Source organism: Schistocerca americana, chromosome 2 (assembly GCF_021461395.2).
Source record: "Schistocerca americana isolate TAMUIC-IGC-003095 chromosome 2, iqSchAmer2.1, whole genome shotgun sequence".
Lineage (NCBI taxonomy): Eukaryota > Metazoa > Arthropoda > Insecta > Orthoptera > Acrididae > Schistocerca > Schistocerca americana.
The window spans coordinates 421,258,263-421,276,712 of record NC_060120.1 but is presented as its reverse complement, the minus strand read 5'-3'; the positions used below and the strand labels follow the sequence as shown (position 1 = coordinate 421,276,712).

Here is an 18,450-nt window from a genome sequence, read left to right as displayed (position 1 = left end):
CTTTGTTCAGATTTAATGATTTCAGCTGTTTGTCAACACCACTGGCACTAATACTTATTTCATTCATTGTTTCAGTGTTACAAGGATTAAATTGGAGCAATTCATCTGGATTTTACTAACTTTGGTGCCACTAACAGCTGTTACCATTACGTATGGCCAGTATTATGTTGGGTTCTGTGAAAGATCACTTGATAGTATTCTGCTATGGTAGTTATTGAAGGCATCGAGCATTGCTCTCTTGACTTGCCAGTATTATGTTGGGTTCTGTGAAAGATCACTTGATAGTATTCTGCTATGGTAGTTATTGAAGGCATCGAGCATTGCTCTCTTGACGGCCAAATGTGTTCCATTTGGCATCTCGATCTATAGCCCTAAGCTTCATTTTACACCTATTACACAGTAATCTCTGTTTCTTTAGAAGTTTCTCTACGTGGAAGTTTCCTCCCATTATGAACTGTTCTAGTTGATACATAACTATCCAGATCATGATCAACTACTAATTTAAACTTGAGTCAGAGTTCCTCTACGTGCTCCTGCCCTGTGCTGAAAGTATCAAGTTTCTCATCGCAGTATGACACTGCAGATTTTTTATTGAGTTTACTGAACATATATGTCTTTCTGCTTGTTTTAATTGTTCATGCTTGTTTTAATTGTTCATGCTTGTTTTAATTGTTCATTGTATTTCTACAATTATTGTTGCCCCAACTGCATTATGGCCACTGATGCCACTTTCTATATGGACATTCCCAAAGAGGTCAGGTCGATTTGCAGCAATTAGGTTCAATATATTTCCATCATGAGTGGGCTTCCTAACTACCTGTTCTAGGTAGTTTTCAGAGAAGGCATTTAGTATTTGCCCGCACCTGATACTGAATCTTGCCCAAACAGTCTCACATGTGCTTTAATTTATATTTCAATGGATTTGAGTTTCTTGTCTACTGTGACAAATACACCACCTCCATTTCCGATTTGCATATCCTTTCAATGTACACTTAGCACTTCAGACTGTGGCACTTTGTTGCAATGCTTCGGCAGTTTACCATTAGGATTTTAATACTATCACCTGTGGGTTGCTTTTTTCTGATTCTACAGTGATGCTTCTCGTTTTCCTACAGCTGTCGTTATCTGGATTGGATGGAGAGATGCCAGAAGGCAAGAAAGCAGCATTCATAGTTGAAACAGGCATAATATTTTATTTAAATAAAAGTCAGCAACCTTATGAGTCAGTAAAATAGCTTTTAAAAATAAGTAAGAAATTAAACAATTTGTCAAATATTACTGATGAAATGAGATTAGCAATTGACATCATCAAAAGATATTTTAAACAATTATGAGAATAAGCAGGTTGTCAAACATTGACAGGTATCTGAAGTCAGCATATTAGTAGTCAAAACCTTAATATTTACAAAATTTTTCAGTTGGGTTTTAAATACATCTTAAATAGTTGCAGTCAGTTTGGTAACAGTAACACAAGCAGTGTGTCACATCCATTGGTGATATAAGTTCTGAACCTGGAGAAGTAGTACAGATACAATTCAATCTTCGTTGATTCGTTATGGACTGTGGGACAATGGCTGGCATGTATTTCTTGATGCAATGATTTACCAACAACCATATGTATTGCATAAATTTATTTTATGAACTTCTTATGTGCTACCAGTTTCAGCATTACATTGATGCCATCTTCAGGCCCCTGTACAATGAGTAGAACAAATGTGCTATTATAAAAAATATAGAACATACATTAACAATTGACAAGTATCATGTTAACTATGTAAGTGGCTCAAAAAGACCTACAGTATATCATTAAAACTATTTGCAACATTAGGGCAAATATGCTTCTGCCCATGTCATGCTGCTGTCAATAGTTTTCACTGTTTTACTCGAATATAGTATGGTAGATGAACACACGTATACGCTATTATTCATAAATCCATACCACACAGCTTTCATAGGCCATGCAACACGTGGGAAAAATATATCTAAAAACACAGATTATGTGACTTACCGAACGAAAGTGCTGGCGGGTCGATAGACACACAAACATACACACGGAATTCAAACTTTCGCAACAAACTGTTGCCTCATCAGGAAAGAGGGAAGGAGAGGGAAAGACGAAAGGATGTGGGTTTTAAAGGAGAGGGTAAGGAGTCATTCCAATCCCGGGAGCGGAAAGACTTTTAATATGTCTGCTTGTGTCTGTATATGTGTGTGCAAGTGGATACCTGTCCTTTTTTTTCCCCCTAAGGTAAGTCTTTCTGCTCCCACGATTGGAATGACTCCTTACCCTCTCCTTTAAAACCCACATCCTTTCGTCTTTCCCTCTCTTTCCCTCTTTCCTGACGAAGCAACTGTTGACATAACCATGTCAAAACACATCGATGTTTGCAAACCGCCTCAGTCTGTGGCACCAGGCCACCAAGAGCTGTTGCATAATGGTATGTCGAGCATAAAATGTAGTGTGCTGATGTCTTCTTGAAACTATCATTTACCCCACTGTTTTGTATTTTAGATTTGATTCACGGATCCAGTTATATTGCTCCTTCCATGTACAGCGATTTTAAGACTGACGTGTGGTGAGTGATATATTTTACTCTGTAACATGCTAATTATGATCTTCTTTGATTATGCATCATAATATTGTAGTAATGTATTAGAGAAGGTGCTTGAAAGGTTATAAGTAGCGTGAGAGTTAAGATTCTGGTGTATAAATATCTCACCCGATGCAAAAATTTTTTAGGCGGTGATTATTCATACAGCTTTTTCATAACGTTTACTGTGTTCAGTTATTTCCGACACCTCTCTGGCATGTTGGGCAGTAGGGTTACGCAATGTTTGCATTTCGTCTGTCAACCTCTTCCCATATGAATCTTAGTAAATGCGAGTATTGACTTTTAATATCACGGCATCACCTGATGTAGATATAAGTGACAGGATGGACAATATTTAGTGGTTTAGACTAAGGTGTAAGTAGCCATCAACACCGAAGTTAGGGGGTTGTTATCTGAAGTTCACATATTTTTTATATTTTCAGTTTTGACTCGTAGATGTTGAGTGTTTGTGCTTGGTTCGCATCAGATCTGTATTATTTGAACTTAATCGAACCACTGCGTCCCCATTGAATTACTTGGCCTCTGATACATTTGAGGCCAGTGAGTCTTTTCAGCTATATGCTAACGTTAGAGATGATGTTTTAGACTTACTTCTGATAAAATTTTCTTGTTAGTTGTTCCTATAACCTTACTACAATTTAGTTATAAGGGTGCATTTACCACAGTGAGTATGTGGTTAGCTGGTATCTAGGAAGGATGAACAGTTTACAGACACAGCATTATAGGCGGTACCCTGTCAAGATTTAATGATAAAGTATGCATAAATAGGCAGTGACTTACATTTTAACTTGTTGGTCCAGGTAATCAGTGATGTACCAGCAAAATTACTTATACTCTCATAGATATTGTTAGGTCAATGTTGCCATACATCTCCAAATGAGATACTTGTAATACCTGAGTACTGATGATCATGGGGACTTCAGTATTATTCTTTGGAATTTTACGTACCACACTTAGATGCTATTTTGATATTTGCCAATATAATGCACATATGGGTCAATACTACATTTGCTCCCCACCTGTGGAAGTTGTCCACTGCCATAACTTTCAAATGTGTCCAGCATCATTTTCCAACCCCTTTGGATTACTGTACTGTTCACCTGTCTTTGCACTCTTGAGCTGCCACTTAAACAGTTTTATACTTGATGTAACATTGCATTTTCTTGACACTTAGCTGATGGGTATAAATTCGTTATTTTTTTATTTTAGCTAGTCAAATATTTTTACCAGGTTTTAGGTGCCAAGACATTTTGACCCATGCAGACAGTTTCCAACTCATTAAGGTCATTAGACAAAATATGATGACACTGGATGATGTACTTAAGAATCTGATAGTCATCTCATGTGTTACTACACACGGCCTTAATGCAACCTGGAGAATGATTTGACATGGTTACATGTGGTACCCTTAGTCTTAGGGATGGTATACATTTCATTTTGAGGTTTATGTTCGGACTTGCCGCCTCCTATATTTTTCTTTTTCTTCCTTTCCTTTTTATTCGTTCGATTCCATTTGGTATAATCTTACATAATTGTATAGGACTTATATGTAGGGAGATAGACATTTTTGATATACAGAGATAGAGAATCTTCTTTGTAACTATGACTATACGAGGCAGATACTGTTGTTGCATTAATCCACTCAGCACAGCGCGGGGTGGTCTAACATACGGGTTCTAATGATGTGCTTACGGTGACCAGGTGTTTGATGGTTTTCTATAGTACGATTGCATTGGTTTAGTTCGTGAATGCAATTGGTTTTATTAAGACAAATTCTTTTATGCTTTTTATCGTTAATATTGCGGCAGCTATTTGTCGTATCACACATAATATGACCTAGGCTACACACATGTAACTTATATATTTTGACATGGTTATGTCACATTTTCTTGTATTTTAATTTTTTATTTATTATTATTTACGCACACACAACAACAACAACAACAACACACACACACACACACACACACACACACACACACACACACACACACTTCCACTAGACATACGATTGTATGCAGTACATTGATTTTTGTGTTGCATGGCCTATTACAACTGTGTGGTATGGATTTATGAATAGTAGTGTATACATGTGTTCATCTACCACGCTGTATTCGAGTAAAACACTGAAAAATATTAACAACAGCATGACATAGGCAGAAGCATATTTGCCCTAATGTTGCGTATAGTTTTAATGATATGCAATATGTCTTTTTGGGATGATACCTGTCAATTGTTAACGTATATTCTATATTTTTTTTATAATAGTACATTTGTTCTACTCATTGTACAGGGGCCTGAAGGTGGCATCAATGTAATGCCAAAACTGGTAGCACATAAGAAGTTCATAAAATAAATTTATGCAATACATATGGCTGTTGGTAAATTATTGCATCAAAAGATACAATTCAGTCCCATGACAAGTGGGATGACCTGACGGACAGAGTGGGTGGTATGAACTCGTCTCCATGGATGTATTGGTGGATGAGGCAGGTCCAGTACAATGTGAACTACAACAGACTAAGAACTAACCTTTGAAAACTAGTAACAGTGTACAGCTTTGCAAAGGGCGGCACATATTTCATTACGTTACCATTTAAGAGCTATACATAAGTAAAGAACAACCATCTACCCAATCATCGAATATGATAGCACTCTGATTACAGAAATGAAAAAATCAATAAGGCTTGATTGGCAATCAGTTACTTGTACTAATTATGCAATAGGAATAGTCATTGTGCGCTATTTTGAAATGGAAGAAAATTCAAACTCACTGACTTCTAATATGTTTTGCAGTGAGTCACTAGCCATAAATAATGTGGAAAAGTACATTCTTATGTCAGCAGAATTTAGCATAAAAAATCTCAGGGTGAGTCAACTAACAACCCCACCAAAATGTTTTACAAATACTTAACAAAAATTAGTACAGTGAAAAAGGAACTCTGATTAAATTAGTCTTCACTGTATTTAAAAGGAAGAGCAAAACACAGTTCAGTCCTTAATGTGGTCCATGAGGACCCACTCGAAATGTAACCAATTTAAACAGGCAGTTCTGATTAATGTACCTCCAGTAGCCTTGTAACACAGACCATGCAGCTTCTACACATTTCACAAACATGTGCGACTAACATCTGTAATGAAACGGAGTTGCTTCAATCCTATTGGAGTGAACCCCCATAAACAGCAAACACAGCAGATCTTCTGGGAAGGATGAACTAGTCATAGCACTATGACTTTAACAATCAAGGTTCAGAAGCCACAGGACTCTAACCCAAATATTTGATGAATCAGTAGCGAAGTGGCACTCACACTCTCGGCACGCGTAAACTTCCAGAGCCCCATCATAACCACAGCCAACAAAGAACACTTTCTTCCCAGGATGAAGTTTGTGCTCTGCAAAAGCCCTTTACTATTGGTGCCTGACAGCAGAGGTAAACCGTCCTCATGCCCTAGAATTGCTCCTTCCAATTCTAACCATCCACATTTGTATTGGTAAAAACTCGTTGCGTGCCCCGCATCCGCGATCGAGCAATCGATTGATAGATGCCAGCTGACACGGCTCAGTCTCCCCCGCTTAAACTTAGAACTCTACACCCCAAGGAGGGGAAAGAAACTTAAGTTTACTAAAACTGCCTAACTTGTTATTTTAATCTGGGAGGGGTGGACCCTGGAAACCTTGCCCATGACAAGGTTGCGCACTAAGAGACTTGACTGTATTTAATATTTGGATGACCTCACAGGGTCCCATGAAGGGAGGAACCAACCTACCAGATATGGTTGCGTCAGCCCATTCCTGGCCACGAAAGTTAGAGATGAAGACTCAGTCACCAGCCTTCACGTGGCATGCTTGGTGGCCGTTATTAATATCACTGTGCCTGCCTCCTGTGTGCGAGCTCAGTGTTCTTCCTGGCTCTCGTCCAGTTTAACTAAAATACCTCAGGAGTGACTTTGTCTGGCAAAAGATCATTCGTGGACCACAAATTAGCGAGTGTGGATTGAGAGGGTAGTTCAACAGCAATGATGCAGGTGCTGCTTTCCAAACTTCGTTATGGGCCAAATTAAAGGTTAAGTTCAGTCACAGAATGGAGGCATCCCACTTGCGCTGTGACTCAGCATGGAAAATTATCAACGCCGATTTCAAGTTACAGTTCACCCTTTTGGCAAATGAAGGCTGAGGGTAGTACGGCATGGTGATGAGATGGGCAATGGCATTTTTAATTAAAACAGGAGCACTTAAATTGCCTTGACAAAAATTCCACAGCATTGTTGCTAACTATCGACCTTGGAGTGCTGAAGATGGAAAAAAATTTAAACAGATGCCGAATAGTTAAACCTGTAGTCACTCCACTGCTTGGGATCAACCACAAAAATGTGCTAAAGGTATTCACTACCACAAAAACATGACAACTCCGATCTTTTGTATATGCAAGTTGCCTGACGTAATCGATGAAAATTTGTCCATAGGATTACCTTTTCACATGGCCTAAAGCAATCCTTGCCTAGAATTGGAATTGGGCTTGGCGGCCTTACAATCTTCACACTCCCCCACTAATTGCCGCATCTCTTTACACATAGTGGACCACATGTGGCGCTGCTTAATTTTCATCAGGGTTTTATTCATGCCCAATGACCACCAATCAGAGTACTATTAAAAGATAGCTGGAACTAATTCCTCAGGTAAACAGATCTTAAAGCACTTATCACTTTTGGTCTTAAAACGCACAATGCCTTTTCTTAGTTTCTACCGTGACACCTGTTCCCGAGCAAGAAGCGTTTGCTTGACCCCCTGAATTAACAGATCCTGACTCTGTTTCTCCTTGAAGTACCCTAAGAGCTTGGGTACCTCCATTAAAATGACAGAAGCCATTTTTGCGTTTGCCGCCTCCTGACGCCAGACAAAACAGGTTTGCCCAAAATGGGTTGAGTGAGTCTCACTGGCACAAGCGTATTATTACATCCTGTTATACAAATATAAATGCTGTGAGCCATTAATCCATTATGGCCTAGTATCTAGTTTGTAATCACTGTTTTTCTTGGAAATTTCATATCCTGAGAAATGATTTTAATAGTTCTTGGAAGTTACCGCTTTGTATAATAATTTCAGTTAACCCAGAAGAGACTGAATTATTTTTTGTACAGTTTTATGTATTTCTTACAGAAATGTGTTACATAGGCTTCTTATAAGCCTTATGTGTCCTATATGTACAATGTCAGTCATGTAAATAGTAAGTTCAGCACATTTTATAATTTTTTATTTGTGCTCCTCTGCCTTTTTCATTCTTGCCTAAATCATTTCGTTTTGAAGTGCTTCCTTCCAGCTTTTCTATTCAATACAGTACTACATTTCTTAAGTGCAAATCAGACACACACATTACAATTTAGTACATATATGACATAACTTTGAAACACACATTTACAGACTATTTCAAGATTGCATATATTGACAGAAGAGAGAAGCAGTCACATGCATCTCAACCTGAAGTAGATAAATATTGCAGATGTTACAGTGTCAAGTTTTACACAGCAAATGCAAAAGCGCATCATAATGTGTATGAAAACTGGGTGTACATCACTCAGAAATCAAAGCTTACTTTTGTGAGTGAAAAACAAATTTAATAAAGAAAAAAATGCTTCAAGAGGAATTGTTTTTGCATACAGGGAGATTAAATGGGCCAATGTAGAAGGTGTTGAGAGTTTTTCAGAGTTGGTGCAGTGGCGGTTTGAGGTACTAGAAGTTGTTCAGTGTAACTGCAGACAATTTCAATAAATATTTCGTCATCACAGTAACACCTAATAGCTCTTAGATTGGTCATAATAATGTGTAGAGCAAATGAAGACATGCCACGAATAAAAATACTGGTGCTATCAACTATACGGTCATGCAGTCTAACTCAAACAGCATCAGCCATTTCTAGAGGGACTGAGCAGTAGGTACACATAAGGAAGGTGTTTATTATTGTAAAAAGATAAAGTAAATTGAATAATAGTTCTAAGTTAAAATGTAGTGTTGGAAGGGGGGGAAAAATAAATCTGGAATAGTGTCCTCACAGAGATAACATGTATCTACATGTTGTAGGTATGACATATTCAAAACCTGTATTACACAATCTTTTATAGCTTTCAGCTAAGTGATATTCAGGTAGTATTGTGGTCAACAAACAATTTAAAAGAGACAGTGTGTAGGTATCTTATTATTCTTCCCTTCGAATAATTTTGTACATCCGCAAACAGGGTCTGAATTTATATAGATGTTGAGCATTATTGTAATGTATGATATATCAAAATGTGGCATACTACTGAAGTTGTGAAAGATTGATGGACACCATACAGGTAGATGGTGTGTCGCCCACTTAAAAACCTTTATAGACTGCCTTTTAAATTATATTTTGCACAGTTGAGTCATTGAAAACATTGTATATTTGTCTTTCTTCGTATGTGTTGCAATAGCTGATTGCCTCTTGCAATTTTTACAGGTGTTTCAGCAAGGGGTTTCAAGACAGAACGTAGTATACAGTCTGAAAAAGCAAGAAATCCTAGCCTGATTTTAAGGTTACGTGAATCACTAAAGCCAAATTTACCCGGCAGCACTACCCATGATGGCCATATTGATAGACTAGTTGATTCTGAAACAGAAAGACTGAAAGGTCAGCTTTTAAATTGAATATTTTGCATGTTCAAGCCTCTTTCCTCTGCCAGTGATCACTAATACGTACAATAAAATAAAGATTGTGATAAAAATTAAATTAATGATTTTCATTAGTTGTTGTCATCATTTGATTTATTTCTACATCTTTGTTACCTCAACAACTAGAAGTATATTTCTGATTGCAGGAGGGTATTCAGATTTGTTGAATCAAAATATGTATGTTGAAATAGCTTTTCGTTGGCACTTTATCATTCACATAGAGCAGATCTGGGCAAAGAGTGGCCCGTGGGTTGCTGTAACAACTTATACATTTTCTGAACTGCAAAGTTCACTAATGCACACTATAATTTTAAAAAGTATGCCCTTCACTAACCTCTGCTTCCACAAAGTGTCCCCCAAGCTAAAACTGCTGGCCACCCATGACAAGAGCATTTAATTCTCTTCATTATAAGACATCACAATTTCAACATTCAAATATATCTGAAACGCAGAGTACAATGTGATGCACGAAGTCCAGTTATTTCCCACCAATTTCATATGACTTATATTCCAATTAAGTACTCACCAACAAGGGCAAAGTTAAGCATGTATGAAAGAAATTATTTTATGTAAAAAGTGAATTACCTACCAGTAATCTTGTCTTTCGAAGTTATTTTAAAAGTTTACAATTAAAAATTTGAAGCGTCAGCGACTTCAAATGGAAATAAAATTCAATAAATACATTTTGAAACAAATCCAATATATGAAAAGTAATTAAGTTTTTTGAAAAATAATAGTATTATTTATGTTAGAGCCATTTTTGAACACACACATTTTGTATACTAGGGTACAAAACTATTTTAATGGTGTCATTAAAACTATGTGGAATGCAAAGTTACAGTTTTGTACTTGTCTGTATTGTATAGTAAATATGTGGAGTGTGTCAAATAATCAATTTCTTTTAATGTATCAAAAAGTACTATACCTAGCTGAAGATGAGTGATTGACCTGTTCCATTACAATGCTTATTCATTATGAATTTATATACCAATCTCTGATCAAGGGTTGATTGATTTTGTTGTCAATGATGGTGATGATTGTATTATTTAGATTGTTGTAAGTAAATCATATATATTAGTGTAAATTTTATTCTTTTGTCATCAGTAATTTTGCAAATGACAATTTAAACTTATTTTAAAATATATGCCCACACATGCAATAAACATTTTAAGTAGCAATCACTGATAGAAACAGAAAAAAGTCATATAGACAACTCTCTTTCAGGTATTCTGTCTTATTCATCATTTACTTCTGTGTATGAGGCTCCTTCCAGGACCTACATTAGAATGAGTTTGTTGTCTTATCTGATGAGTTCTTGAAATTTAACGAAACTTCTCCAATGAGAACAACAGGCAAGATATTGACTGTGCAAAGAAAATTCATTTGAAACTAGCTGTTCATGGGCATGTGCTACTGTGGCTTTCTCTGGTTAAGTAGAAAAGAAAGTTCAGAGAAACCATGTTTCTAATGTGTATTAGTATTATAAATATGTGCTTCTCTCCCCTGTCTATAGTCTATCCCCCCCCCCCCCCCCCCCTCCTCCTCCTCTCCCACTGATCTTGCACCTTGTTTATTGTTGTTGCACATTCATATTCTGTAGTGGTATTCAAATCATAAGCCACAAATACAACTTTCCTGTTTGCTAACAACATTCTACTATTATATATTTTATGTATTACTTATATTAAAAAAGTTGTCTATGTTTATTTGAATGTTAATTTGAATTTAAGTAATTTGATCAAGAACTTTTCTATGTTTTTTTGTAATAATGCTTCCTTTTAATGATTGCAATGACAAAAAAAAAAAAAAATGGATGATTTATTCAAGGGGAGAAGCTTCAGAAATTAAGCAAATCAGTAATGCATCGTTCCTCCTCAGGCCCTTATATAAGCAGTTATTCGGCTTGGCAAAATTTAGAGAGCTGGCGTTTGAACCTGATAGTCAATTGGGTTTAAATCTGGATAGTTTGGTGTCCAGGGAAGTATACTATAGTCATGATGGTGCTCTTCGAACCACCCACGCTGCAAGCTGTTTGGTGCCTTGCATTGTCCTATTGGTAGATGTCATCATGCTGAGGAAAAACGAGCTTGTTGTAGCGGTGGACATGGTCCCCAAGGATAGATGCATACTTGGGTCAATCCACTGTGCCTTTCAGGAAGATGAGATCACCCAGTGAATGCCACAAAAACATTCCCCAGACCATAATGGTCCCTCCTCCAACTTCGACCCTTATGATGATTGTTGCAGGGTGTTTGCGTTCAGGCATTTCATGCTGTACACACCAACAGCTGGCTGCCCAATCAAGCACTGAACATGATTCACCTGAAAAGCCCATCTGTCGCCACTCAGTGCACATGCAGTTGCGGTATTGGCATGCATATTGCACCCTTCATCACCAGCACGCAAATTGCATCTTTTGTTACCAGTGAACAGTGGTAAGCATGGGTGCAAGAGCCAGATGCCTTCTGCTGATGCCCATATGCAGCAACATTCACTGAAAAGTCATGGGTCTCTGTTGGTAGCACCTTGGTTCATCTGGGCTGTCAGTTGCACATCTATTCACCCATACGTATCTCCACATTTGTCATTCAGCCTTGTCATTTGTGGCTCGTGGTGCACCACAGTTATCGTGGCACTGATTTTGGATATGCAATTTGCCATGCATGGTATTCTCTAAAGATGGCACTATGCAAACAGTTTACAAACTTAGCTGTTTTTGGAAATGCTCCACTGCTGGCACAAAAGCCAGCAATCACGTCCTGTTGCATATCGAATAAACTGCTCTGTTTCTGCATTATGATGACTGCACTACATCCTGCATGTGTCCGTCACACTACATCACTACACATACCTGCCACTGGTAGTGCTGCGACTTGCTGTTTGAGAGTGGTTATTGCGCATTCAGTTCGAAAGTAGACAGTGGTCGTATTAATGTGACTGGATCGTGTATATAGATGAAGCCAGAAAGTGCCCACAGTAGGGCGGGGTGGATGAAGACAGCTCATCTGGGGACCGATAACCTAAACAACAACCCAGTCTTCCAAAGAGGATGTTCCGTGAGAGGCTTCCAACATAAGGCCGGATGCATGAAATTGGAAACAACAAGGCAAATGGGAAAAGATACTGAACGTATATAATAAATTCAAAACAAAAGGATAATGGTAAAGTTTCAGGAGAAACACAGGTTTATACTACACGAGCATCACAGTACCCATAAAAACAAACAGCAGTGCTGATTTCAGCAAATTTCATTGAACTATATAGTGAAGTAAAATAGGAAGAAAGGGCAAGGCTAACATTTCAGTTGTCAGTAACAACTCTTTTAAAACAATCAGTGGAAAAATTTGAACAAATTGATAAACAATTCTTCTGTGCAGGTGTGGAGACTCAGGAATGGAAATTAGCTGTCATTGGTTCACATTCACTATGTGCAGCTGAGAATGATCATATCAAAGAGGTGTTTCATAAAGTAATGGAGCTACAGCTAAAGAATAAATTCCCCAACGGGAAGAATACAGGGTTATTACAAATGATTGAAGCGATTTCACAGCTCTACAATAACTTTATTATTTGAGATATTTTCACAATGCTTTGCACACACATACAAAAACTCAAAAAGTTTTTTTAGGCATTCACAAATGTACGATATGTGCCCCTTTAGTGATTCGGCAGACATCAAGCCGATAATAGAGTTCTCCCACACTCGGCGCAGCATGTCCCCATCAAGAGTTCGAAAGCATCGTTGATGCGAGCTCGCAGTTCTGGCACATTTCTTGGTAGAGGAGGTTTAAACACTGAATCTTTCACATAACCCCACAGAAAGATATCGGATGGGGTTAAGTCGGGAGAGCGTGGAGGCCATGACATGAATTGCTGATCATGATCTCCACCACGACCGATTCATCGGTTTTCCATCGGGTGTCAGGGCTTGTAGCAATTGTAAACGGTAAGGCTTCTGCTTTAGCCTTTTCCGTAAGATTTTCCAAACCGTCGGCTGTGGTACGTTTAGCTCCCTGCTTGCTTTATTCGTCGACTTCCGCAGGCTATGCGTGAAACTTGCCCGCACGCGTTCAACCGTTTCTTCGCTCACTGCAGGCTGACCCGTTGATTTCCCCTTACAGAGGCATCCAGAAGCTTTAAACTGCGCATACCATCGCCAAATGGAGTTAGCAGTTGGTGGATCTTTGTTGAACTTCGTCCTGAAGTGTCGTTGCACTGTTATGACTGACTGATGTGAGTGCATTTCAAGCACGACATACGCTTTCTCGGCTCCTGTCGCCATTTTGTCTCATTGCGCTCTCGAGCGCTCTGGCGGCAGAAACCTGAAGTGCGGCTTCAGCCGAACAAAACTTTATGAGTTTTTCTACGTATCTGTAGAGTGTCGTACCATATGTCAATGAATGGAGCTACAGTGAATTTATGAAATCGCTTCAATCATTTGTAATAGCCCTGTATTTGATAGCAAGATAGTAGATTCACACAGAAAAGTCTTGGTAACCAGCATTGCTGAGAGATTAATTGGCTTTCTTGAACAAAACATACCAAAAATATTAAAACAGATAGTGTAACAACAAGGAAATACACAAATGTCAGTTGCATCAAAATGCAATAAATTCCAAATCCGTGGTTGCTTACCTTGTTGTTGTTGTTGTTGTGGTCTTCAGTCCTGAGACTGGTTTGATGCAGCTCTCCATGCTACTCTATCCTGTGCAAGCTTCTTCATCTCACAGTACCTACTGCAACCTACATCCTTCTGAATCTGCTTGGACTATTCATCTCTTGGTCTCCCTCTATGATCCCTACCCTCCATGCTGCCCTCCAATACTTAATTGGTGATCCCTTGATGACTCAGAACATGTCCTACCAACCGATCCCTTCTTCTAGTCAAGTTGTGCCACAAACTTCTCTTCTCCCCAATCCTATTCAACACCTCCTCATTAGTTATGTGATCTACCCATCTAATCTTCAGCATTCTTCTGTAGCACCACATTTCGAAAGCTTCTATTCTCTTCTTGTCTAAACTATTTATCGTCCATGTTTCACTTCCATACATTGCTACACTCCATACAAATACTTTCAGAAACAACTTCCTAACACTTAAATCAATACTCAATGTTAACAAATTTCTCTTCTTCAGAAACGCTTTCGTTCCCATTGCCAGTCTACATTTTATATCCTCTCTACTTCGACCATCATCAGTTATTTTGCTCCTCAAATAGCAAAACTCATTTACTACTTTAAGTGTCTCATTTCCTAATCTAATACCCTCAACATCACGCGACTTAATTCGACTATATTCCATTATCCTCGTTTTGCTTTTGTTGATGTTCATCTTATATGCTTCCTTCAAGACACCATCCATTCCATTCAACTGCTCTTCCAAGTCCTTTGCTGTCTCTGACAGAATTACAATGTCATCGGCGAACCTCAAAGTTTTTATTTGTTCTCCATGGATTTTAATACCTACTCCGAACTTTTCTTTTGTTTTCTTTATTGCTTGCTCAATATACTGATTGAATAACATCGGGGATAGGCTACAACTCTGTCTCACTCCCTTCCCAACCACACTGCTTCCCTTTCATACCCCTCGACTCTTATAACTGCCATCTGCTTTCTGTACAAATTGTAAATAGCCTTTCGCTCTCTGTATTTTACCTCTGCCACCTTCAGAATTTGAAAGGGAGTATTCCAATCAACATTGTCATAAGCTTTCTCTAAGTCTACAAATGCTACAAACGTAGGTTTGCCTTTCCTTAATCTTTCTTTTAAGATAAGTTGTAGGGTCAGTATTGCCTCACGTGTTCCAGCATTTCTACGGGATCCAAACTGATCTTCCCTGAGGGCGGCTTCTATCAGCTTTTCCATTCATCTGTAAAGAATTCGCGTTAGTCTTTTGCAGCTGTGACTTATTAAACTGAGTTTGCTAATTTTCACATCTGTCAACACCTGCTTTCTTTGGGATTGGAATTATTATATTCTTCTTGAAGTCTGACGGTACTTCTCCTGTCTCATACATCTTTCTCACCAGATGGTAGAGTTTTCTCAGGACAGGCTCTCCCAAGGCTACCAGTAGTTCTAATGGAATGTTGTCTACACCGGGGGCCTTGTTTCGACTCAGGTCTTTCGGAGATGTATCAAACTCTTCACGCAATATCGTATCTCCCATTTCATCTTCATCTACATCCTCTTCCATTTCCATAATATTGTCCTCAAGTACATTGCCCTCTATATTCTCCTTCCACCTTTCTGCTTTCCCTTCTTTGCAAAGAACTGGGTTTTCATCTGAGCTCTTGATATTCATGCAAGTGGTTCTCTTCTCTCCAAAGGTCTCTTTAATTTTCCTGTAGGCAGTATCTATCTTACCCCTAGTGTGATAAGCCTCTACATCAGGCTGTTCCAACCGAGCTCCAGGGAGTCGGAGCGCTCACTGCGGCAGCTCGGAGCCCGCGTGGAGGGGGAAAGGGAACTCACTGCCCCCTGGCCACACGCATCCGCAACTGACGCAATAATCCGTGTTCGATGACAGCTATGACTATGGGCGGGAGCCCAGTACCTCTATTGGAGGATGATACCTTTCTATTCATTGAGAGGGAAGGTCGCCTGCAGTGTCTTGTATCTCATAAAGTATTTAATTCTGGGAAGAGCTACAATATACAATGACATTATACACGTCTTCATGCAGCGCACAGGTAGAAGGCGTTGCACGCAGAGAGCTGGTAGCCATGCTTAAGAACGACATACCAGGAGACGTAAGTTTAAAAACGGTTTCGTAATATGGAGCGTATCAAAACATGCAACATAGTTCGTGTTCTGTAATGCGTTTATAATTTTCAGGTGAATGAGAGTGGAGAAAACACTACTGAATCTGCAATTCCAGCAAGGTACAGGGTCGCTCACATCATTGGGACGATTGGCAAGCCATTTTCGGTGGGACCACTAGTAAAATCGTGCATGGCAGCAGTTGCGGAATGTTTGTTTCCAAGGGAGGTGCAGGCAATTGAAGTGGTTTGCCTGTCGAAGCATTTCTCTGCCTCGTGATGACTGGGTGTTGTGTGCTGTCCTTAGGTTAGTTAGGTTTAAGTAGTTCTAAGTTCTAGGGGACTGATGACCATAGATGTTAAGTCCCATAGTGCTCAGAGCCATTTGAACCTGTCGAAGCAAATGATGTCTCGTCGAATCCTGGACATGGCAGCGGATTTAGAGACACAGCTCAGGAAAAAGGTGGAGAGGTTTGTTGCATTTTCACTAGCGCCCGACGAAAGCAGCGACATATCGGACTGTGCTCAGCTTGCAGTCTTTGTGCTTGATGTCGACATGGAGCTGAAATAACTGAAGAACTCTTGGATGTGATACCACTCGATTACACCGCGACAGGATGTGGCATTTTTTAAGCTGTTTGTGAATCAGTGGACAATATGAATTTGCAGTGGGATAAGCTCCATTCTGTAGCGACAGACGGTGCACCACAAATGATCGGGCATCACCAAGGTTTTGCTTCTCATTTGAAAAATAAACTCGGGGGACGAATTCGGGAAAGACATTTTGACCCTTCAGTGTTTTATTCACCAAGAGGCACTGTGTGCTGAAACAGTAGAGCTAGGTGGCGTAATGAAAGATGTCGTGAAGTGTGTGAATTTTTTGCGGCGTCACGGTATGAATCCTTGCCAATTCAAAGGATTCCTGAAAGATATGGAAGCGGAGTATGGGGATATACCTCACCACAGTACAGTTCATTGGCTGAGTTGGGGAAAAGTTCTTGATGTTTTCTTTGCCATTCGTGAGGGAATATCCCTTGTTCTCGAAATGAAACAGGAAGAAATGCGTTGTCTGAAAGATATAAAATGGATATCAGACCTGGCGTTCCTAGCTGTCATAACTATGCATCTGAATAATGTAAATCTGTCATTGCAGGGCAAAGGGCAGCTAATCGCTGACATGCACGTCCAGATCAAGCGTTCATGGAAAAGTTACGTTTATTTGAGAGGCAGATGAGTAATGGACATTTAACGTTCTTCAATCGTCTTGTTTATTTAAAACTACCTGAGAGTACTACTTTCAGCGATTACCAAGCAAAGTTAAAGCAGCTCATCGCGTCGTTTGATCACGATTCCGAGACCTCACTAGTTTGGAAATGGAACTTAAGGTGTTCAGCGCTCCTTTTTCAGTTTCCCCTGATGACTTGTCATCGTCACTTCCATTTGAGATTATTGATTTGCCAAATTCAACTTTGTTGAAAGAGAGGTACTACAACAATGAAGGCCATCCTCCGCATTAACGCTGGAACACTTTGACGCTTGATATTTCCGATCTTGTAATGAAAAGAAAATTTCAAGCTACAGAGGCCCAATAAATTTAGTATGCAATTTCTTGTACAATAGTTGCTTCTTATTTATTCCCTGAACATCATATTTCCTGGTGTAGCATGTCACCACGTCTTAGCAGCTAAGAGTATGAGGTTGTTGATCTTGTAAGACGCAGCTGGCACATCAAAACGCTTGCCTTGCCGCCTGCCTCAGCCATCCGTGCCACGTGCCGGTGTGCCGGCCCACTTGAATGGTCACAGCAAGCGACACGCCTGCCTGGAGCAGGGAGCGCTCCGCGGCTCACAACGGAGCCGACGAGCTGGAACAGCCTGCTCTACATCCTTACATTTATCCTCTAGCCATCCCTGTTTAGCCATTTTGCACTTCCTGTCGCTCTCATTTTTGAGACGTTTGTATTCCTTTTTGCCTGTTCATCTTATAAAACTGAATTTGTGATTAAAATTTCATGCTGTAAGAGGAGCTTGTGAAACAGACCATTTTCTGATTCAGGCTAGTTGGTTCAGATTCGATGATCTTTTGTATGTCTTACTAGTGCTACATTTTCTTGTTTTCTTTGAAACACAGCTGTGTGGGCCGGGCCAATGGTCTCCATCTGACCACCTCCAATCTGAATGAAATGTTGCACAGATATTCCTTACAGAGTAAAACTGAGTGGTATAAAAGTGAACGCCAGGTACAAAAGATTCATGATTTTATAAAGCTTTCAGTGGGTAACAGTAAAGAGCCGTGGGAGTCAACAGTTTCCACCAAATTTAAGGCAGTTTAAAATTGAAACTGCTGGTAATGTAAGCGAGATATTAGGATTAAAGGTTCTCCTGATAAAGTTTCA

The 18,450-nt window shown here is 39.3% G+C and overlaps 1 protein-coding gene across 1 annotated transcript in view; it reads left to right on the top strand.

The window, feature by feature from the left end:
- Positions 1 to 18,450, top strand: part of LOC124594340 (ATP-dependent zinc metalloprotease YME1L-like) — a 110,341-nt gene that overhangs the window by 24,683 nt on the left and 67,208 nt on the right. The window contains exon 4 of the mRNA XM_047132708.1: positions 9,086 to 9,256. Within this exon, the coding sequence (XP_046988664.1) occupies positions 9,086 to 9,256 (171 nt within the window). The remainder of the gene's footprint in view (positions 1 to 9,085; positions 9,257 to 18,450) is intronic.